This window comes from Tribolium castaneum, chromosome 5 (genome assembly GCF_031307605.1).
Source record: "Tribolium castaneum strain GA2 chromosome 5, icTriCast1.1, whole genome shotgun sequence".
In the NCBI taxonomy this organism is placed as follows: domain Eukaryota; kingdom Metazoa; phylum Arthropoda; class Insecta; order Coleoptera; family Tenebrionidae; genus Tribolium; species Tribolium castaneum.
Window position 1 is genome coordinate 10483409 of NC_087398.1, and position 23024 is coordinate 10506432.

At 34.0% G+C, this 23024-nt stretch overlaps 4 protein-coding genes and 3 long non-coding RNA genes across 12 annotated transcripts; 2 read left to right on the plus strand and 5 right to left on the minus strand.

Annotated features, from left to right (window-relative positions):
- Positions 1 to 3: 3 nt before the first annotated feature.
- LOC661746 (actin, cytoplasmic) lies at positions 4 to 8126 on the plus strand. The gene is made up of 3 exons (XM_962212.4): positions 4 to 580; positions 624 to 1002; positions 7301 to 8126. Exons 1-3 carry the CDS (start codon positions 455 to 457, stop codon positions 7924 to 7926), a joined length of 1131 nt encoding a protein of 376 aa, XP_967305.1. The 5' UTR covers positions 4 to 454; the 3' UTR covers positions 7927 to 8126.
- On the minus strand, positions 2803 to 3154 carry LOC103314912 (uncharacterized). The gene is made up of 2 exons (XR_511774.3): positions 3015 to 3154; positions 2803 to 2950 (listed from the first exon to the last, which is right to left on the minus strand). It is a non-coding gene; the product is annotated as an uncharacterized LOC103314912 (long non-coding RNA).
- Positions 4488 to 5935, minus strand: LOC107397617 (uncharacterized). The gene is made up of 2 exons (XR_001574692.2): positions 5028 to 5935; positions 4488 to 4841 (listed from the first exon to the last, which is right to left on the minus strand). It is a non-coding gene; the product is annotated as an uncharacterized LOC107397617 (long non-coding RNA).
- Positions 8127 to 8226: 100 nt separating the features above from the next.
- Positions 8227 to 10767, minus strand: LOC662705 (uncharacterized protein). The gene is made up of 5 exons (XM_968788.5): positions 10579 to 10767; positions 10337 to 10528; positions 10071 to 10287; positions 9882 to 10018; positions 8227 to 8559 (listed from the first exon to the last, which is right to left on the minus strand). The coding sequence occupies exons 1-5, from the start codon at positions 10697 to 10699 to the stop codon at positions 8312 to 8314; spliced, it is 915 nt and encodes a 304-aa protein (XP_973881.1). The 5' UTR covers positions 10700 to 10767; the 3' UTR covers positions 8227 to 8311.
- Positions 10768 to 10862: 95 nt separating this feature from the next.
- LOC103312951 (male-specific lethal 1 homolog) lies at positions 10863 to 15120 on the minus strand. Its single transcript, XM_008194899.3, has 5 exons — positions 14156 to 15120; positions 13603 to 14110; positions 11841 to 11965; positions 11459 to 11790; positions 10863 to 11409 (listed from the first exon to the last, which is right to left on the minus strand). Exons 1-5 carry the CDS (start codon positions 14507 to 14509, stop codon positions 11310 to 11312), a joined length of 1419 nt encoding a protein of 472 aa, XP_008193121.1. The 5' UTR covers positions 14510 to 15120; the 3' UTR covers positions 10863 to 11309.
- On the minus strand, positions 12769 to 13596 carry LOC135266357 (uncharacterized). Its single transcript, XR_010334366.1, has 2 exons — positions 13260 to 13596; positions 12769 to 13202 (listed from the first exon to the last, which is right to left on the minus strand). It is a non-coding gene; the product is annotated as an uncharacterized LOC135266357 (long non-coding RNA).
- Positions 15121 to 15297: 177 nt separating the features above from the next.
- On the plus strand, positions 15298 to 21172 carry LOC662639 (uncharacterized protein). Of its 6 annotated transcripts, XM_015979996.2 has the most exons (11): positions 15298 to 15527; positions 16089 to 16296; positions 16474 to 16525; positions 16584 to 16714; positions 16768 to 16989; positions 17235 to 17575; positions 17624 to 17894; positions 20121 to 20267; positions 20317 to 20541; positions 20589 to 20755; positions 20809 to 21172. In XM_015979996.2, the coding sequence occupies exons 4-11, from the start codon at positions 16592 to 16594 to the stop codon at positions 21065 to 21067; spliced, it is 1755 nt and encodes a 584-aa protein (XP_015835482.1). In that variant the 5' UTR covers positions 15298 to 15527; positions 16089 to 16296; positions 16474 to 16525; positions 16584 to 16591; the 3' UTR covers positions 21068 to 21172. The 6 variants fall into 6 exon arrangements, with proteins under 6 accessions (XP_015835482.1, XP_015835481.1, XP_015835483.1 ...); XM_015979995.2 differs by having other exon boundaries at positions 16474 to 16714; XM_015979997.2 differs by lacking the exon at positions 16474 to 16525.
- Positions 21173 to 23024: the final 1852 nt, after the last annotated feature.

The following is a 23024-nucleotide window of genomic DNA, read 5'->3' on the forward strand; positions in this document are numbered from 1 at the left end:
GCTATAATTACACCAAACTACTTTTATTTTCTCTTAATTGGAATTTAACTCAGCGAAAATAATTTCCAAAAATTGTTAAATAGTAATGAAGGAAAGTCCAATACATGCATGTTAAAATATGCCAAAAAGTGTGAATATTGGAAACGAAATGCATCGAAAGCTGAAAAAATATTTGCAAAAGAATGGGGAGGGAAAAATAAAGTTATAAAGCGCCCGAATTCTTCGATTTCTATCAGTAGATGCAGTGTGTGTTTACCGTAAAAAAGCAATCTGAAGTAATTAAGTGAATTGTACCATTTCATAACGGTCCGAAACACAGTGAATGCTTGAAATGTTTAAAAATTAATCCATTTTATTGCAATTAAAAGTGATCAAACAACCATACCGAAATCACCACTTCAGTCGAGCGGTCATTTTTGTGTTTGGAGATATCTTTGAGTTATAATTTTGAAAAATGTGCGACGACGACGTTTGCGCTTTGGTGATCGACAACGGCTCGGGAATGTGCAAAGCGGGCTTCGCAGGGGACGACGCCCCAAGGGCCGTTTTCGCGAGCGTGGTTGGCCGGCCCCGATATCAGGTACTTCCCCCAAAACCTTGCCTTTTGCTATATTTTTTTAAAGGGTGTGATGGTCGGCATGGGCCAGAAAGACTCGTACGTGGGTGACGAAGCACAAACCAAACGGGGCGTTTTGACGGTCAAGTACCCAATTGAGCATGGAATTGTGAGTAATTGGGACGATATGGAGAAAATCTGGCATCACACTTTTTACAACGAGTTGAGGGTCTCTCCAGAGGAGCATCCCGTGCTCCTGACCGAGGCTCCCCTTAACCCGAAAATAAACCGGGAGAAGATGACTCAAATCATGTTTGAGACGTTCGGATGCCCGGCCATGTATGTGGCGATTCAGGCCGTTTTGTCTCTGTATGCCAGTGGCAGGACGACGGGGATTGTGATGGATTCTGGCGATGGGGTTTCCCATACGGTGCCCATTTATGAAGGTATTTACTGATTAACACAAATCGGTAATTTTTCTGTATTTTTTTGGGGCAGGAGTTTAAGTAAAAAACAAGTCCTTTTAAACAAAAATTTTATTCACTCACGACTAGAGCCCAACTGCCACATATCGTATTGATAGGTTCTATGTTATACAGAGTGTTCCGTCTAAACACCACATTAGAAGAATTGAAAATTCTTAAAGATATTTATTTTAGCCTTAATCCGTTGAGTTCTGCTAAATGAAAATCCGGTTATACCGGAAGTCGCTATCATCTTTTTTATTTTAAATGGAAAGCTATGTTTTCCCTGCGTTTTTGGATTAGTTGTGATATTTTAAAGGAGTTTTTATTAGTTTTCCCTATACCTAAGTTTAACCGTTTGCGAGATATTTAAGATTTTTTGGAAATTTTTGGATGTGCAACTGTCACTTAAAAAATTGGTAACTCTCTTAGTTTAGACATTTTGAATTCATAACTGGAGAATTAAAAAAGAAAGCCTATATTCTCCAGTGTGTTCAAAATTGTAAAAAAATTAAAAGACCCAAAATTTTTAAGGTTATATTTGGACAATTAAAAAATTTTGAGTTATGAGTGTGTGAAGTTCTGCAAACTTAGTCTTCAAAATTTGGGGTATGCTACATTTTTTTAGAAATTCGAAAACACCAAAAAATCTCTTCTTCAAAGAAGCGAAACAATTTTCTAAATTTTAAAAAACGACAGAGTTATCGATTTTAATGTCAAAGATGCACATACGAAGATTTTCAAAAAACCTTAAATATTTTGAACACGTCTAAATTTAAGTATTGGGAAAGCTGATAAAAACTTCCTTAAAATAACTCGAGTAATCTAAAAGAGCAGTAAAAAGCAGAGCTTTCCATTCAAAATAAGAATAACAATAAAAATAAAAATAAAATAATAATAATAATTATTATTATTTATTTAGACTGAACAGCCTGAATACAGAGTGAGTTTAAAGTAACGCATAAAATTCATATATAGTCCGGGACATTTCTATATGAGATACGTCATACCGCATACCTTGACGCGAGACTATATAGAGCACAAAAACTAGATAAGAGCTTTTACATTTCACTTTTCAACTCGACAAGATGTAACGTTCCTTCTTTTTGAAAAATTTTAATAATTTGTAACTTTTTTATTGTTTTGTTCTTAAAAAACACGTAAATGTAAATTCTTACGTAGTTTTATCCTGTGTTTTTTAAAATGTTTTGACTGCTGATGATGGTATAAATAAATACCGAAACTAGTCCAATTCCTTCTCTTTATTTCCACTTTGGTTAGGCTTTGACTTTAAGTTATCCATTTATTCAATTTCATTTACAGTGAGATTGGTGCCCGAGACCTATGTCATGCAGGAAGCCAAACTTCATCGTGAATGGACCCTTTTCAATGGGGGTGTGCTTTTTGAATAAATTTGAAATGGCCTTTTTGAAAAAAGCAGTTGTCTCTCTTTTATTCATCTATTCAACACGTTTGTATTTGATGCACTTACACCAATTTCATTATCAGTGTCTTGATTATCAGGCAAAGGCAAAGTGGAATTGGAGGCAACCCAGAAATAAAAACACTCTAATTTCCTTTATTAGTAGGCTATATTTTTTATAAAAGACGACTACTCTCAGATAGAGACGTACAAAAATGTAAACAAGAGTAAAAGTTGTTTTTTCGCAATATTTCACACTATTCTTCCACACGTCCACAGTAAAATCAGAAAGCGCTTGTTGTTATAAAGCCCTTATTATGTTTTTCAACGATGGATGAGACTTTGTGACGTATTTGTTAAACGTAAGTTTTCAAATACCCCATGCCAGTGCAACGGAGTTATATTAACAATTTTATGGGATTATTTTTAACTTTACACCCATTCTGCTTGAAACAATAGTCGCTACCAGGAAATAACAACGAAAAAAGTGGACCCAAAAGGCTTCAGCTGCAAATTATAAACACTATCTGTGATTTTTTTAATAATTAATTAATAAATGTCGTGAACTTACTTTGAAGTAAACAGTGAGCTCCATCTATAACTCATAATTACTTGAACCGCAATTCCCATCATCAAAATGTGCAAAACTGCGATAAGTGAGGTTATGCAGGTATGCACTTTGTTTTCCAGTTTTTCACACAAAATATATCACAAAGTGCACAAATCGTACAACCAGCGATAGTCAGTACTGTCAGTACGTCACAGCAGCTTTCTCCAGCACAATCACTGACTGCAATTCTGTGTTGTGCCATTCCCGTCTCATCATATAATCTATAGTCCGGGACATTTCTATATGAGATACGTCATAGGCATGTCATAGGGCATACGTTGACGCGAGACTATATAGAGCACAAAAACTAGATAAGAGCTCAAATTTAGGGAACTTGATTGTTTGATGTGTTTGACAGATGACAAATGTAAACAATAATAAAAATTTAAATATTTCTTTATTGTAGTAAAGTACAGCAAAATGTACTAACTAGAACACTTAAAAACAAATGGAGAAACTTTCAAATGCTTTGAAGTACCGTTGCTGGATTACTGTTGAGGTTATGTTTGACCTTGGTATGACTGTCAGGTTTAAAGTTGAAATTTGCATTAAAAAGGCCATAAAAGCCTCGAAGTGCCTTTTAGGGTAGTCATCGTCATGTTCCAATTGCATGCCCCCTCTCTGCCACATCAGTAAAATTTGCCACAAAAGTTTTAAAAAACGACTTTAAACAACAAAAAAGGCCCTATTTTCATTAACAATGAGACATATCTCACTGCATGCGGCACGACATAGGCCTCATAGGTCAATCTCATTGTGAGTGGTTTTCGCTGAGATCACTTTGAGAGGGTTTCACTCAGACTGACGTTGGCGGAAGGCTGAAACATGCCTCGCGACAAGTCTTTGCACCAACATTCGAAAACGCTGTCAATGGCTTAAAATGATAAACTGTGTCAGTTTTTTTGTGTCTTTGAGGATTAGTCTTTGAGTCCTGTCGCGCCGCATGTAGCGAAGCAGATCTCATTGTGAATGGGTTCTTTAAGAAACAGTTTCAATGTACACCACAAGACATACACTGAGACGGCCTCATGCCTCATATCATGGCTTGTAATTGACAGCGTTTTATAGAATGATTTGGAATCATAATGCAGAGATTGTTGCGAGACAGGCAGGCAGGTCTCAAGCCTACTGCAGAAGTCGCTCTCAGTGAGTCCATGTCTTAGAGATGCAAGACCAATTTAGACCATTTACAGTGAGATTGGTGTCCGAGACCTACGTCATGCAGGAAGCCAAACTTCATCGTGAATGGACCCTTTTCAATGGGGGTGTGCTTTTTGAATAAATTTGAAATGGCCTTTTTGAAAAAAGCAGTTGTCTCTCTTTTATTCATCTATTCAACACGTTTGTATTCGATGCACTTACACCAATTTCATTATCAGTGTCTTGATTATCAGGCAAGGGCGAAGTGGAATTGGGGGCAACCCAGAAATAAAAACACTTTAATTTCCTTTATTAGTAGGCTATATTTTTTATACAAGAGACTACTCTCAGATAGAGACGTACAAAAATGTAAACAAGAGTAAAAGTTGGTTTTTCGCAATATTTCACACTATTCTTCCACACGTCCACAGTAAAATCAGAAAGCGCTTCTTGTTATAAAGCCCTTATTATGTTTTTCGACGATGGCTGAGACTTTGTGACGTATTTGTTAAACGTAAGTTTTCAAATACCCCATGCCAGTGCAAAGGAGTTATATTAACAATTTTACGGGATTATTTTTAACTTTACACCCACTCTGCTTGAAACAAGAGTGGCTGCCAGGAACAAAGTGGACCCAAAAGGCTTCAGCTGCAAATTATAAACACTATCTGTGATTTTTTAAATAAATTTTTTAATAATTAATAAAAAACATGACAATATTAAGCTTTTCGATTTCGTTTGGTTTGAATTTTATATGAAAATAGAAAAGTTAACCCTCTACACCAGAAAAGACAAAAAACATAAAGAAAGTATCTGTAAATGTCGTGAACTTACTTTGAAGTAAACAGGGCTCTCCATCTATAACTCATAATTACTTGAACCGCAATTCCCATCATCAAAATGTGCAAAACTGCGATAAGTGAGGTTATGCAGTGATGCACTTTCTTTTCCAGTTTTTCACACAAAATATATCACAAATTGCACAAATCGTACAACCAGCGATAGTCAGTACTGTCAGTACTTCACAGCAGCTTTCTCCATCACAATCACTGACTGCAATTCTGTATTGTGCCATTCCCGTCTCATCATATAATCTGAGTAGTTGTTATATGACAAGTAATGTTTCTACCTTCAAAAATACTTGCGTAAATATGTTATTATCCCGTTAGTACACACTTTTAAAGCAGCCACTGGTTATATAGATTAAAATTATAACATTTCCTTTGTTATTGTGTTATTGTTTACATCAGTCAGCTGTTTACTGTCATTTTCTAATGCTACCAATTTAAAAAATGTCCCTGTTATTAAAGCTCAAGGACCATAGAATGAGAGAGAGAACATTTTTTGTTCACACAGACGCTGAATACACGTATAAATGTCAGAAAATTCAAATTTTTTATGTCCAAATAGAAATGTCCCGGACTGTATAATTGTTATATGACAAGTAATGTTTCTACCTTCAAAAATACTTGCGTAAATATTTTATTATCCCGTTAGTACACACTTTTAAAGCAGCCACGGGTTATATAGATTAAAATTATAACATTTCCTTTGTTATTGTTTACATCAGTCAGCTGTTTACTGTCATTTTCTAATCCTACCAATTTCAAAAATGTCCCTGTTATTAAAGCTCAAGGACCATAGAATGAGAGAGAGAACATTTTTTGTTCACATAGACGCTGAATATACGTATAAATGTCAGAAAATTCAAATTTTTTATGTCCAAATAGAAATGTCCCGGACTGTACTTGTCATTGTAATTTTTCAAAATAAGCAAAAAAAAACAATCGCCTCTTATGAAATAAGACAAAAACAAAAAAAAGTAAAGCTTTTAAGTGTAATTATCAATAAGTTTTTTAATTTTTTTACTTTATTTTTTTTATATATATTTTGTTATGTATTTTTATTTTGACTTACCAGGAAGAACAGTAAACAAAAATATCGGTTGCCTATACAAAAAATTAAAATGATAATTGACACCTTTTTTCTTCTTTGTCATTTATTATTACAATGTTATATTGATAAACTCGCAAGCTGGTGCAAGATCCACAAACTTACACTTAATTTTACAAAATGTTTTATGGTTCGTTTTACAAACAACACACGTATCTTAAAGCACAACTATAACAACGATAATAATCCATTACGAGTACTAGAAAAAATAAAAGGTTTAGGCACAACGTTTGATTAAAAATTTTCTTTTATTTATCATATAGAAGATATCATTTCAAAGTCTCACAGAATGTTAGGATTTATAATTATTAGAAGCGCTTTTCTATTTTTTTGTCATATCTTATCTTAAATATCCTTCACTAGTTTGGTTCTCAATTTATAAGACCCACTTAGAAAAAAAATTATAAAAAAATATTATTAATTAATTAATTAATTAATTGTACAATTTCAATAGTGTATTTCTGAATCAACAGAGCTTAAATGATGTTTTAAATAAAAATTTTAATAAAATAGTTGCTACCCTCAAAATTTCGATTAATTAAATTTTAACATTTTTTACTTTATTAACATTAATATTTTTTAAATAATTAAGGGCCAATTTAATAATCGAATTTAAAAGAGCATTAAATCAAAACTTGTTTAGAATGTGAAATGTTTCTCAGCAAATCCGTAGTAACTAGCTCATCATAAACAACATTTAATTTAATGCTTCTTTAAATTCCTTTAGATTTTGTTACAAAAATTAAAATTTTTTTTGGAATACTTATTCAATATTTTCGTTAACATCATAATAATTCCACGTCAGTTTGTTAATTGTTTTTTTTAACATTCACAAATTGATTAATTACATAAAGTCGCCAAATTTCTCCCAGAGTATTTTCAAGTTTACGAGGCGATAATGATTTATTGCTGGCAACGGTTGCGGCCAGAGGGACGACAGAAATAGCAGGGGTTCGTTTTCTGGAGACGACATCTTCAGATCGTTTAGCATATTATGTCAAACTTTTGTATGATTTTTTTTTGTATTTAATATTGCTTTAAAAAAATGGTTGAGGCCCTATTCTCAATTACAATTACCAACGATCATGCTAAATTTATAGTTATTTTCTTTTCGATATGAATTAATTACAGTAATGCAAAACTTTTTCCCCCAGGTTATGCCATCCCGCACGCAATCTTGCGGATGGACCTCGCCGGACGCGACCTAACCGATTACTTGATGAAAATCCTAACCGAACGCGGTTACAGTTTCACGACGACCGCAGAGCGCGAAATAATCCGCGATTTGAAGGAGAAAATCTGCTTCGTAGCTTTGGATTTTGAACGAGACCTCGCACTCGCGAGAACTATGAACAATTTTGAGAAAAGTTACGAATTGCCAGATGGACAAATCATAACAATCGGGAATGAACGTTTCCGGTGCCCGGAAGCTATGTTTCAACCGACTTTTCTGGGAATGGAAACAACAGGAATTCACGAAACCACTTATAATTCGATTATGAGGTCTGACATGGATATAAGGAAGGATCTTTATGCTAATATTGTGCTCTCTGGAGGAAGTACAATGTTTTTGGGGATGGCCGATAGGATTCAGAAGGAGATAGCTGCCCTAGCGCCGGCTTCAATGAAAATTAAAATTATCGCACCGCCTGAGAGAAAATATTCGGTTTGGATTGGGGGAAGTATTCTGGCGAGTCTGACGACGTTTCAACAAATGTGGATCTCGAAGGATGAATATGATGAGTGCGGACCTGTTATCGTTCATCGAAAGTGCTTCTAATGTATAATGAAAAAAAATTATTTATCAAAACTAGAATACAATACTTTTGTTAATAAACGACAAATCATTTTGTAAAAAATGGTGCTGTGTAAACATCAATAAATATCGTAAAATGTTCAAAGTATTTTTAACCCGTCCAACATAAAATATTAAAACCCAACACAAAAAAGTTGCTCAATTAAAATTAAAAAATTAATGTTTTCATATTATATATTATTATTATGTTATATTATGGTATATTTATACTATAATACTATAATATAAAACTTTGGTGACTTTTATGTAGGATAAAATCATATCTTACTGCTTTGGATATTTTATTTTTTGACAAAACAAACAAATTTAACGTAAAATAAATGATTTTTACAGAAGACAATTGAATAAACTACTGTAAAGCTGCCGACTTTTGTCTGATAATATTTTCGTGTTCATCCATAATCTGTATACATTGTTCCATGTTTGTAATAATGTCCTGCAAAGTCCAGTGTTTGCGCAAAAGTGCATTTTCTACAGTAAAATAACTATGTCTGATGCACTGAATTGCCGTACAATGCGCTGAAGAATGTAATTTCATCCCAATTTCATGTATTAAACTTCTCAGGTAAGTTTCATATTCATTTATGCATTGTATTTCTACGAGAAGTATTAATTTATTTTAGCTTTAGTAATTAGCCTCCCTGAGGGATAAGGAAAATTGCTAACTTCACGTGGTGTAGTTACAGTTCATTTTTTTATAATCAACTGTGATGTAATTCATGAAAAGTTTTGAGCATGGCCTCCTTGATGTATGGAGACAACTTCGTTGTTCAGGCCTGGCGCATCAATAAGCTTCAGCGGTTTTTTCGAAACCGTAGATGGCGCCCTATTTAGCGCACTGACGTTTATCTGACAAATAGCATTTGTGAGGTTAAATCCGAAAAAAAATTGAATTTAACAAGTACAATTAGCAGAAGAGAAGGTGAAAAAGAGCCCACAATGTAATTGATAATTTCTAAGTACAAAAACTCAAAAAAATTAATAAAGTAGTAGATTTTTTTCGGGAGTTTGGTGATCCACGAGCGGTGCGTGGGAGTGAGCAGAGGTCCAGACAGGGACTTTGGAACGAACGGTTCATAGACACTCCAGCAGAGAGTAACGCAGCAGAAGAACGCTGGATCGAGCTTTTTTTAACCATTTTATTTGAAAAAACGATTTTCTTTGTACATTTTACTAAAACTAAATTAACAATAGCAGGTTTTGAAAATACGTGTGTGCAAAATAGTTTCATTTGCTTAAACAATGTATTGCAAATATCTGCTGGTTAAAAGGTTGCAAATACATTTTAGAAAACTTAAGCCATGTCTTAAATATCACAGATTTGTAACGCATTCAACCTTAACCATTGGTAAAACCATAGAATATGCATAATAAATGGAAGGTACTTTGAAACATCGTTTTCTCTGCATCTGTGTCTGCGTACTAGTGCCGTAGGTTATGCTTAAAATACTTATAAACGATGAACAATCAATTCACCCTAAAATAATTTGTATATCTTCTGAAGCTGAAAATAAAAAATCCTAATGATCGTAAAATGACTTCCTGCAAGAGTTACACTATCCAAACGTTCATTCAGGGCATAACTTTAGAATTATCCTCACATTTTCAACGTATTTCACGAATGCATACTTACATCTTTCAAATTTATTTGTCTTTAACCTCAAAAATGATATTTGTCAAACAAGCGTCAGTCCGCTAAATGCAGCGCCAGTGGAGAATCAGCCGAACTTAACGATGCGCCAGGCCTGAACAACGAAGTTGTCTCAATACATCAAGGAGGCCATGGTTTTGAGATTTTTAAATTGAAAATGGCACCAACCTTTATTCAAAAACCTGATGGTTCTTTAACAGTTGATTATAAAAAAATGTTATAATTTTAAAACCTTTGAACCATCAAGGAGGCTGATTGTATCTCTTACCAATGACGAACTCTGGGGGTTCAAATTTAACACATTTAATTCCGTAAATGACTGGAAGTTTTGAGTTGGCAGGCCTGATGGGTCCCTGACAAGCCAATTTATAGGCCTCCTCTGATTGCAAATCAATGCCACATGACCTAGTTTAGTTAAATGAAAGAAATGCTGCTCATTCTCAATCAATAAACATACTTAAACATTTCTTTTTGGTGTGAAGCTTGAAGTGTTGCTAAAAACCTATTCATATTTTCTAGTTTAACGTGTCTCCAGGTTGTCCTTTCCACAACTTTCCCGTCCTTAAAGGCGTTATCGGTCGCTTCGCCCAATTTTCCGGACAATCGGTAACACCTAGTGGGTCTGTTCTCTCTTATCAATTTCGCTACTTTGGTGCCTTTCCCTAATCCTAACACTAAAATAAACAGTTAATTTATTTATCACTTGTGTCTTTAACATATTACAAAGCACTCCGCTCGTATTAAAACCTAAAAAATTCGACCAACTACATTTTAAATCATCGTGGATGTAACGAGGTCCCACAACAAGAGGGTCATCGGCGAGACTTGGTTTTACAGATACGGTTAATTTTCCCGATGGATTTCCTTCAATACAAACGAAATCAACTGGAGGGCGACACTCCATCTCATTTAAACCTATAATTCTGTGCAAAATTATCGGAATAAGGGGGCTAGCTTAACCTAACCTTTACAAACAGCGGCAATGATAGTTTTGCGTACGCGTTCACATGTTACACTAGGAGGCTTGTAAACACAAATAATGGACCGGAGACCCTCCCAAATCACGGGGGCGTCTTTTATTAACATTTTTATGTTTACGTAAAAGTTAGGTTAGTATTTAAAATAACTATGGTGCTGCCACCTCGCGTCAAAGAAGTGTAAGGCCGTGATGTGTAATTTTTCCGACCGCGTCTGAGGTTCAATCCCTGGTCAGGACCATTTTTTTTTCTTGAGGGCATAAGCAAAATGATTCGAAAAAATTGTGTATATTTAAATACAGTGACTGATACACAAATAAGTACAACTAATACATTTATTTATTTAACGCGCTTCAACTAAAAATATATGATTCATTATTTGTAAATTAATATCATTATCAGGAAATCTATGGACATAACAATTCCGATATCACAATATTACATTACTTAAAAATTAAAATTCGCAACCTAAAACCCTAATATGGAGTCCTAAATTGGTATTACGGCGCCTAGTAATCTACTCCAAAAGTAAGCTTACAACCTAAATAAATACTTTACAAACTGTCATGTAATGAGATTGTTTCAATTTACAAATAACCTGTATGTATTCATAAAATCACATTTTCGTTCATTCCACCACTTCATAATTTATTTTTATTTACAAAAACATCAGGCAGTGGTGCTTGACTAAAATTTTATTTCGGTTGTTGACATAATACTTATCTCTTTGAGTTTTTCTTTCTCACTGTTGTTCGTTTTGTTGACCCTCTCTTATTCGTGATTAGCGCAGGGTTAGCCAACCATGGCAAACTAAATTCACTAAAAAAACAAAGTCGAGAAAAATTCAGTGTGATCAGGTCATAGGTACCTGGGGGCTATTTTGGGAATAGGTGAGCCAAAGGCCGCCACTGGCAGCTGATCAGAGACTTCCAGATATTTAATGTTGTCTAAAGTGGGCCAAAGAGACAGCACGGACTCGATTTGTTCATCCGTCCGAGACCCCGAACCCATTCTTTCCTGTCTCTGCTTCAATTTTTCTATTACCCGCTGTTCTCTTATCCTTTGAACGTCCCATCGCTTTCTCCTACGTTCGTCGTTTTCCAACCGACTGTGTCTTTTGTTGTAGACTTCATCGTCTAAATTTTCAGTCCCTTCCATTGCGTAACAACTAGCGTACACTTTAACCCTCCAGCGGGGCACCTACAACACTTTCAAATTTAAAAAGACTGAAATTTTGACCTGATTATTACCTCCAAATTCGTATTGTTTGGAATTTCTTGCATGTCTGTAACGTTCGACAGCCTCAAATTTGTTCGACCGGCTTCAGTAATGTACTGATCGGTTGTGGTCAAAATTTGAGAATCTTTCAGAATACCTGAAACGTTTTTGCTTAATTCGATTCAATCACATTTTCTGTGATCAATGAAAGAAGTTTCGTTTTTTTAAGACGTTCTTCTGTTACCAAATTAAACCACTCTGTTTTAAAAATCACGTACCCATGGCCAAAAGTGCCATTTAGACACATTTATAAAATACATCCATAAAATAAAACTCAGTTACTGAAACGCTATTTTACACATTTATTTAATTAATAAATAACTAAAATTACTTATTTTTTAAGCTTTTAACTCTGACTAGAATGGTGCCATCTAGTGATGGTTGTTATATTTTTGAGGTCTGATTCACGCCTCAAATAAATATATATATATATATATATACAGGATGATTCAAAAGCATCGGACAATCTCTCGGGTGCTGATAAAAGACATCAAACTGAATTAAAAGTTCCTATGACAAAAAATTCTGTTCTCAGTTTTTCTATCTTTCCATCAACTGAAAGTTTACAAGATAAAGTCAGGTCAGGTCAATTCGGTTCGGGTAGGGTCAGGTTTTATTATTTTAAAATTTATCCAGTTTTATAAAAGCTATATAATTTTTGGTCACTTTATTAATTTACATTTATTTAGTCTAAATCAAATTAAAATTCAAGTGCTTAAAACGCTTTAGATTTTTTACTTTTTCAATTTCGGAATTCTCACTTAGAAAACAGAAGAAATTTTATAATAAAAAAGCGATTGCAATAATTTAAAAACAAGTAGGAACCTCCTTTAGAATTTGTTCATTATATTAAACTGTTAGTTGATTGCTTTGCGGAAAGTACTACTACTTTTATTATTAAAAAAGATAATAACATTATAATAAAATGTAATAATTGTAATTAACAGTTCTACGTTTTTCGCCACATTATTTTAAATTACGCACCCAAATATACAAAACAGATACGATTTAAATGGATTAAAGTAGAGTAAATACAATAACGAAGCAAAAAAAAATATATTGTGAGAAATTAAAAAATCATTTAAAAAATCTGTACTATTTCAGCAAAAAACTGAAAGCAAATCTGGATTCAGAACGTTTAAATCTTCATTTTCATACTAATCTTATTTAAAGGAAGATTTCGTTGCACACTAATGCTATTAATGTTAATTAATTTCGTCTTATAAAGTGTAAGTTACCATACAAGAATGTAAATAACTCTTCAACAGTTATTTTCTGGTTATCTTCGGTAGGACGCAACATTTATTGGGTTGGTATCGCTACCCTTGCTGACACTGAAACGATGATTTTTTAACGATGAGTAACAGAAATTTAAATTTTACTAGTTTAACCTGTTTTTGAGTTATTGGTTACAAAAAATATTGTAGGTAACTCATTTAGAAAGCAATTTTCTACATTTGTAATTCATGCAGCACTCCTTGCGTTTGTGCTGCAAACAAACTGCTCACGGGATACACTGTATCCATAAATACTTGATAATCAAGAAAAAAAATCTGCGAATTAAGCCAAAGGGGTGATTTTTGGGTCGAATGAGGCAAGAAAAGCATAAAAAAACTGTAAACTTCATTAAATATTTCATAATGTCAGGACGTCAGAATTGCTTTCCCCTAACGTGGCTCCCTCCTGAGGTAAAGCAAAACTCCTTTCATCGATCAAGCCCCGGATGATACTAACGTTTGTGCCGTTTTTTGAATTTCCGAAAGGACCTTTTGTCGTCTAACACTGAGTCGTTATTTGAGACCGCTGACGAATTACTTAACCGTTTCCTCCTAATACTCATTCTTAAATTTCTCATTGGGTCGAATTCCCCCGAATTAACCGTAAAGTCAAAGCCGGCACTAGCACTGTTACAATCTGTTACGATTTCACTCTCACTTTTCAATTTGTCACTAATTTTATGATAGTTAACCTGAGAATCAAACTTATTGTCTATGGAAGGATTTCCGGTTTGAGATTCGCCGTCGCTGTTTTGTTCGAATTTGGCAAGTTTGAGCGGCGGACAGGTGCCGTTCTCACAGTTCAAGTCCAAAAGGTCCAAACAATTTTTGTTGTCTTCGTCGCAGGGACTCGAATCCTGAGTCATATCTAGCCCTTCGTCCAGAAACGACGTGGAGTGGTTATTGTAGAACTTGTTGGGGTGGAACGGGGCCCCGCGTTCCATACAACTTATGCGCTCCTTAAGCTGCGACCAAATCTGTTAAATGCGAAACGATTCGGCCAAACTTACCATTTCATTCTCTTGTTGCAGAATGAGGATTGTTCTCTCCTTGTTTAGAATTTCATCGCTTTGTTGCTGGATGAGGTCGAGATGGAGAATCAGCCAGTCTTTCCAAAACTTAACCTCACTTTCGGCGCTTTGACAGTTCGCATCTTGGGTTGTGTTTATTTCGCCATTTTCCGTGTTTGACGCGTACATATGATCATAGGCGAAATTCAAGTCGGATTTGTCGACACTTTGCGCTAAATAACTCGTAGAATCCGGTAATTTTGACAATTTCGACTTGCATTCGTCTGGAAAATTTTCGGACATCTTCGCGCAAAGTCGTTTTATGTTTTGGTCATTGTTGCGACTTATTGGCATAATTAATTACATAAACATTATCGAAATTACGCGAGACTCTGTGGCGTTATTTGCATAATTATCAATTACAAACCGAACATCAAGTCACACTTTTGCATCGTTTTTGTCACAATTACAAGCGTTAATTGTAACACAATTACACAAGTCCCTCCACTTGGTTACACAACAGTCACTATTTTTCAAAAATTGCACATAAATAATGCAACACTTTGGATTGAAATCACATTTTAAGGTTAGGTTGTTTGTCACTCGAAACAAAAACGCATCAGAGGCCAATGACTCACTACGTTTTTTCCTCCTTCGTTAATTAACACCGTAATGCTTCAAAATTGGCGAATCAGTTTCGAAATTGGGCAATATTTAACCAAATTCGCCAATAAATTGTTGGTAAACAAGTAAACAAAGACGCGTTTATGGTTTTTTCACCACTGGTCGTAAGGTTGGTAATTGATTTCGTACTTCCGGTTGGGCGGCAAATTTGAACTTGCGCCATTTTCAACCGGCAAGACTTAAATAGCTAACTACTGACTCAGTAAACAAAATTTGTGCCAAGATTGTTGGAAATTATTGTTTTTCCGATCTCACCATAAAAGGGTCGTGGGAGGTAATTATCTCGCTTGCGCTAACATGTTCAAAATTTTGATTTTGATTATTTTTAATTCGAGTTGCGCACAAGTTTTTCTCACGGTGGTCAGGAATGGGGGGCAAATGTTCAATGTCTTTGGTTTATTTGTTATCAGAAAATCTCCGATTATGCGAGATTACATGTTTATTGCTTCTAGCCTTGATCTTCACACATGTTGTAACTTTGCGCAAATTTTGAGGTTAACTTTGACGTTTTTTTCATTACACGTTTGCTGAAATTGATCGATTACCATTACTTGAAGAAGTCTTAACACGTCACAGTTTGGTTCTTCCAACCACCGTTATAGCATTTGATTTTAGTTTTCTATTATTGCTGGGAGCTTGCAGTTGGAGTGAGTGATCAATTATGTTGATTTTGCGTGCATGACGCAACGTGAGTACGATCGATTTTTTCCCATTTTTGTTACTCCAGCTATTGCATTAATTTCACGCACTAATTTTGCTAATAATAGAACAATATAAAAAAAATACACAAAGGCCCAAAAAACATAACCTAGAATTTTTACAATAAATTTCATTGGTTCGAATTGCTGTTACACCAAATTGCCTTTTTGTGAATGCTAAAAAAAGCAAATTATGCGGAATTAATTTCGCACATTGAACCCAATGTTTAATAAATAGGATTAACGGACGCCTAAATAGTTTATGGCATTTGTTGTAATTAATTTATTTTGAATATTTCATTTCACCAAATTCAAAATTTGAAAATTTTGAAATTTTTATCATTCCCTTATTTTTAATATATGTGTAATTCTTGTTTACTCAATTATTACGTTATGAAACTGTAATCTTGATTATTTATTCAAAACAATTCGGTCATTAAGATTTTATTTATCACAATTAATTGATTAAAAAAGTGCGCAACCTGGAGCTGCATTCAGTTTTCTTTAAACATTTTTCTTACATTCAACAACAAATGATTAATTCTTTACAGAAAACCTTTGACCTACGGAATCCCTCATAATTTATTCCCGTAACCAGAAAGCGTTGATTCTATTGTTTATAACAATGCATCATTTATGAGAGGAAAAGGTCACACAATTTGGACGCTTTATTAACATTCATTGATCACACATTAAGTCTTGACGTTGGTATAAATTGTAGTTTTAAAACATTGACAATGCACTGCTAGAAAAGTAAAAGTGAGTATGCTAATAATTTTTTGCTTATCTTTACTGATTGCGACATTTTATTAGATTTTATTATTTAATCCAGTATGCTTTTGTATTAAAATTTTACTGCTCGCTTAAAAATGCTTAGCTTTATTTTTTAATCCAGTTAATACCCGCGATGTGTGGTGTCATCACTTGATTTTTTAGGTATTTGGTGCTAAAGTCTCAGATTTTGTTCATAAATAAAAAATAAGTTTGGGTATTTCGTTGTAAAAATCACTGTAAAAAAGGTTTGAATAAACAAATAAAACTTTTAGCGTAAACAATGGCCGAGTATCAACCACTTTTCGGTGTTTGGGACTATGTTGTCCTAGTGATTGTTTTATTAATTTCCTCCAGTATCGGAGTTTATTATAGATTTACCGGAGGTAAACAGAAAACAATGCAGGTATTTGGTCGCTTAAACCTTAACAGTTTATTGTTTATGGTGTTACATTTCAGGAGTATTTATTGGCCGATAAAAACATGTCTATAACACCGGTCGCTTTCTCCCTCATGGCTTCTTTCATGTCAGCAATCACACTATTAGGTGTCTCCAGCGAAAATTACACTTTCGGTATCCAATTCATCGTAATCAACATTTCTTACGGTATTTTCACGCCAGTGGCGGCGTATTTATACCTCCCTGTTTTCTTCAAACTACAAGCAACGAGCGCATATGAGGTACAGTGACGATCAAAAAGAATGACAGCCCTAAAATATATGATACGGTTAGAGTGTGCATTTGGCTAGTTTATAAATTAGTTGGATATTGTGTCAACCAGATTGGCAGTTTGTAAATAAACCTGTTTGTTAAAATTTATGACTCAAAAGATTTTAGTCGGACTGGGTAGGGTAGGGGTGCCATTCTTTTTGATCGTGACTGTACTATTCGTGTTTCACTTTTTCCAATTTAAATTTTCCTCCAGTATTTGGAAAAAAGATTCGGCAAAGCCTCACGCCTGGCAGCCTCGTTGTCTTACAGCCTCCAGATGACTTTATACATGGGGGTCGTGCTCTACGCCCCTGCTTTAGCCCTTGAAGCTTTAACAGGAATCAGTAAAGTTGCAGCGATTTTATCGGTTGGACTTGTTTGTACGTTTTATTCGACGATTGGAGGCATGAAAGCGGTCTTGATGACGGACGTTTTCCAGTCGATTTTAATGTTTGCTGCGGTGTTTAGTATTATTATTTTTGCGGCTATTGATAAGGGAAGTTTGGCGGAGATTTGGAGGATCGCCGAACGCGGAAATCGGACCGAATTATTGAAGTAATAAGAATTCAGTAGGGAGGAAGGGAATTGATTGTTTGGTTTTAGCTTCAATCCAGATCCCACCGAAAGGCATTCGTGGTTTTCGCTGATAATCGGCGGGGGAATCACGTTTTTGTCGCTTTATGCCGTTAATCAAACGCAAGTGCAACGATATTTGACTGTGAAGGATTTGAAAACGGCACAGAAGGCGCTGTGGCTCAATTGGCCCATTTTGACGTGTTTGAGCCTCAGTACGTCCTTTGCAGGGCTCGCTATGTACTCGAAATATTACAGTTGTGACCCAGTTTCGGCCAAAATCATCAACAGTGCTGATCAGGTAAGATTTAACGCGTGAAATGCTTCGAAAATTTAGGAAATTCAAAGAAATGCGAAAAACTTCGGTTCGGCTTTGAAATTTTTGATTTCTTTTTTTCACATTTTGAGCGGCTTTGGAGCGTCTATCTGATAACTTCGTAATTATTAACTGTAATCTCACTAAGTTTAGCATCGTTGGAAAGCTCTTTTATCTCTCTTTTGCAAAAAAATATCATTGTTGTGAAAAAGGAAAAATTTCTTATACAAAAAGGTCGATAGTCAAGATAGAATAAAAGCTTTTGTCCTGTTTTTTTTTAGTGGAAAAGTGAAAATCTCAACATATTTTTTGCAAAAATAAAAAATAAACATGGGAGGAATGTACCTTAAATTATTATCTAACACTACGGGGAGACAATTTTAGTTTTTTAATAAAAAAGTCGTAACTCGAGAACTAAAAGTTTTTGAGCAAACAGTGATCTCTACAGGCGAATTTACGAATTACATATAATACACTTATGGACAAAAAAAATTGGACAAGTCCTGTTATAGATTTTTGATAAAATTTAGTTGATTAAAACGGACTTACATCTGAAGTTTTAACATTGACAATTCAAAAGATCATGTTCCACATCAGCAATTTCGTTTAAATTGGAATAATTTCCAAAGCTGAAGACGCTACAGTATTTTTAAAAATTCCGTGTTTAGTATTTTGAAAATGATTACAATCATGATTTGTTAGAGAACATGTTACTCCAGTGAAAAAAGTCACCCCTTTTTATTTTGTCTACAATTGTATACTACAACATCTGAATTTCCATTTTTTTATCAATTTTGAACGTCTTTTTCATGAAAACTGTTTGACCTAGAGCGTTTTAACCTACACCATCGTGTTTAGCACGTGATTTTACGTCTAAAATACAATATCTAAAACAATTTTGTAATCTAAAGTTGATAAAAAGTTTTAAAAATCATACCGAAAACTCGAGAAAATAAGCGTTTTCCAAACGCTTGATTTTATAAATGCTGATAGCATTTGTCGAAATTATTGGTTACAATTCCATTTATTGTCGCTCTTTTAATTATTATCTATGTTTTCGAAAATTGCTATGGCTTGCCACAAAATTACGAATACGTAAAATCTCCTATAAGCGGACACCTTAGAAGGCAAGCTTTTTTTCATTTAATGGAAGTATCCTCTTAATAAAAATAATAAAAAACTACAAAAATAATTTATTAACAATATTTATCAATTAAAAAAATTAAAATAAAAAAACGTTCACCAATTCACTCAGATTCTTTAGAAATGTATTTAAAATGTATATGGTGACAATGTCAAAACTTTCCTAACCACCCTTAAACATTTTTTAATGTCTCTGCAAACTCCTTAAAACTTTCATCCTGACAATGGCTTTGAAAAAGAGAAATATGCTTATTATGCGCTTTAATAAATCTATTTCCAAACCTTATTTCTTCAAAAAAACTTCTCACAAACGTTTCACACTTCCATAGATTTCTTCACCAATTCATCATTGTTTTTAACAATATTTTTGCTGCTTGGATTTTTATAGTTCACTTTTCTTTGTAAATTTCGCACAATCGGTTTGTTTTGGGTAGATTTTTTTTACTTTAATGCTATTGTTATAACTGTAACATCGGTGCGCTTTCTTAGTTTTATTTTCTCATGATACTGTCTGCGTCCGTTTATTGGAGAGTCCGCTTTTCTAACAAAAATGTCCATTTATGAGACCGGTCCGCTTATGAAAGTGTCTGTTAAGAGAGATTTCATTGTATTTGAATTTTTAATTATTTAATTATTTTTTAGTGTTTTCGACATTTTTTTACACAAAACAACACTTAAACTCCCTAGTTTTAAGATGATATAACATTTTTTGCAGCGACTTATTATAAGACGACTAATTAATTACTAATCAAATAATTTTGAATATCAGGAACTGTGCAAAAGTTTGAATTAAAGAAACTATTTTGTTCAAACTTAGCAACGTTTTATACACTTTTGTACGCCTTAAGCAACATTTAGAGTCCTTCAGAATGCAAAAAACGTCACTTAGTTTAATATAAGAATGTTTGATTTTTATTATTTTTGCGAAAATTTTGTTAATTTTGTAACTTGTTAAGTTTAGTATCGTTTAATTTCCCATTACTCTAATAAGACTCATAATTTTAATTCATAAGTTTAATCTCCCATTATGATAAAAAAAAATAACATAAGATCCACAATTCTTTGTAGTTAATGCCTTTGTACGTGATGGACACAATGGGCAACATCCCTGGACTGGCTGGCCTCTTTGTTGCTGGTATTTTCAGCGCCTCTCTCTCCACCGTTTCAGCAGCACTTAATAGTTTAGCTGCTGTAACAGTCGAAGATTACTACAAGGTAACTAACACGCAATTCTTCGGTTTGATTGATTTATTTAAATTTCCAGCCTTTGTACCAATACATTGCTAAAAAACCTTTATCGGAAAAAAGAGTCTCCGTTCAAACGAAACTAATCGCTTTATTTTTCGGCTTCGCATGTTTGGCTATTGCCTTCTTAGCCCAGTTTCTAGGAGGAGTCCTTCAAGCCTCTTTGACGATATTCGGAGTTATCGGAGGGCCCCTTCTAGCCCTGTTCTCCCTAGGGATGTTTACTACCACTGCCAATGAAAAGGTAAGTCCAGACGGAATAAATTTGTTGTGATTTTTGAATGTTTGAAGGGAGCTTTGGTCGGTCTTGTGTCGGGTATTTCTCTGGCTTTGTGGATGGCCTTTGGTAACCCCAAACCGCCTTTGCCAACGTTACCTGTGACCACGGAAGGATGTGCTGACGTTTTCTCGAATATTAGTATTACAAATGAGCCGTTAGTGAACAATCCGGACAATAAGTAATGCGACGAACGAAATGAATTATTTATCGAATTAATTTCCAATTTTACAGGGAATATTTTTGGCTGTACAAAGTGTCGTATTTATACAACGGTGTTTTCGGATTAGTTACCACGTTCCTTGTTGGTTATTTGATCAGTTTGGTCATTAATAGCATTTATGGGAGAAAAGATCAACACTTGGACCCGAATTTATTTATTCCTCCAATTCAACGAAAGCTGCAAAAGCGGGAATTGTCGCTCAGTATGAAGCAGTGGTCCGAATCTGAAGAGGATCTCAGAAGCAAACACGTGCTGAAACGGAAATATTAATTGTATTAATTTTGTAGCAGTACTTATTTATTGTGTACACGTGAAAATGTCTTCCATTAGATAATAAATGCCGGTTTTATTGAAATAAACAACTTTGTTAGATAAGTGTTGTTTTTTTGAACCTCTCCAACTATAGATATCAAATTATTAAAAAAAAAAAAATCAAAACTATTTTAAGGTTTCTGTCCTTTTTTTAAGGACAAATTAAAAAAGACTGATTCCATAAATATCAAATAAACGATTTCGTCATGTTTTTACGAAATATTAAAAAAAAACTTGACTGAACCAAAAGTAACACAAAATTCATATTTTTGTTGAGTCATTTTTCAGAAAAAATCCTTGGACATGTCTAGACTTTATTATTTTTAAATGTTACATTTTGACATCATAATGGCACTTCTTACGTCAATAATCTTTGAGTAATGACGTCATTTTTATTTTTTTGAATGCAACTTACATTTTTTATTAGCGTTTTGTACACATTTTTATTTTTTAGGTAAGTATAAAAAATTCAAAAACAAAGCAAAAAAATAAAAAAAAATCAAGTAAAATAAAAAAGTTATAAAAATTATTGAGAGTATTGCTTTTGTCACTATTTTTTTATTTTATTAAATTTATTTTTTGTTTTTTTTTTTCTCATTAGTTGTTTTAAAATTATAGAAACGCCAACGTCGCATTTTTTCTATAAATTAATTGTTATAAATTAGTAATGCACTTCAAAAAATTAATAGTGTTAATGTAATTTATAATTTGTTCAATGAGAGAATTAATCATTACCAACTGTTGTACTATTTTTAGCAAAATAAATTATTAAAAAAAATAATTCGGTAAAATGCGACGCTGGCAGTTCTACTGTTGTTCTGAAAAGGCAAAGAATGACGTATTTATTTTTTATCAATTTTTAAAACTGAATGTGTAACCCGATTTTTTTGGTTTTTATTTTTGGTAACAGTATTCCCCGAATCCTGAACCGATTTGAAAAAAACTTAAGGGACATGTAAGAAGCTAAAAAAAGCTAATGAGCACAAGAAAATATAATAAGTCTCATGCTATTAAAAAAATATTAGATATGACATCATAAGTTTTTGCGACGCTCTGTATAATTTTTTTTTTCTAAAATACGTCCTACAGTATGACGTCTACAAAATATCAAAACTCCAACTTTAAAAACAACTCCATCCTGTATATTAAAAAATTAACAAATCAAATAAAGAACACAGGTATAAGAAAGTGCCTTGTATAACAGAATTATTTCCATACCAACTTCGGAGCAGGGGACCATGAGCCGCAGGTTGTTGGCGTGGAATTCGACGATTTTGGACGTGCGGGTGCGCATTTTGGGGTCCCCATGACAGCAGGACTCAGCAGGCCTCTCCTGCAAGCGAAAAAATCGTTTCAAACAAAGTCGTTTTTTTAATTTTTTAGCCGCTGGGTTGGCATGACTTTACCATAAATGGTAATTTTATAGAATTTTGGAAAACTTGGGACAGTTTCCACTGATTTTTCATCATTTTTCTTGTTGGATTTTTTAGAAACGTCAATTGTCAATTTGAAAGGTGCGCGCGCATGCGCCTTGATTTGCAAGAAGGGGCATTTCGAAAATTCTTCACGTTTTGACTAAAATAAACGAGTTTCAATTTAAATTCCCTATTTGTTTCCACTCATTGTCCCAATTTGTGTGTTTTTCATCAAGCAGAACGTCCAACATTACCCCCAGAGGGCTAGAATTCAATGAAAAACTGAAGACGTGAGATGCAACAAAAACAAAGACAGACTCATCACTTTATTAATTAACGTAAGGCACGTAGTGACTGTAGTAAATTTTGTAAGCATTCTGATTGGGCCGTTTAAGGTCGGCCATTAAAATTTCGGAAAAAACCAATCACTTTCGAATTTTTGATTCATTGAAAATTTAATTTTTGGATATGATTGGTCCATTTAAGGTCGGCCATTATAA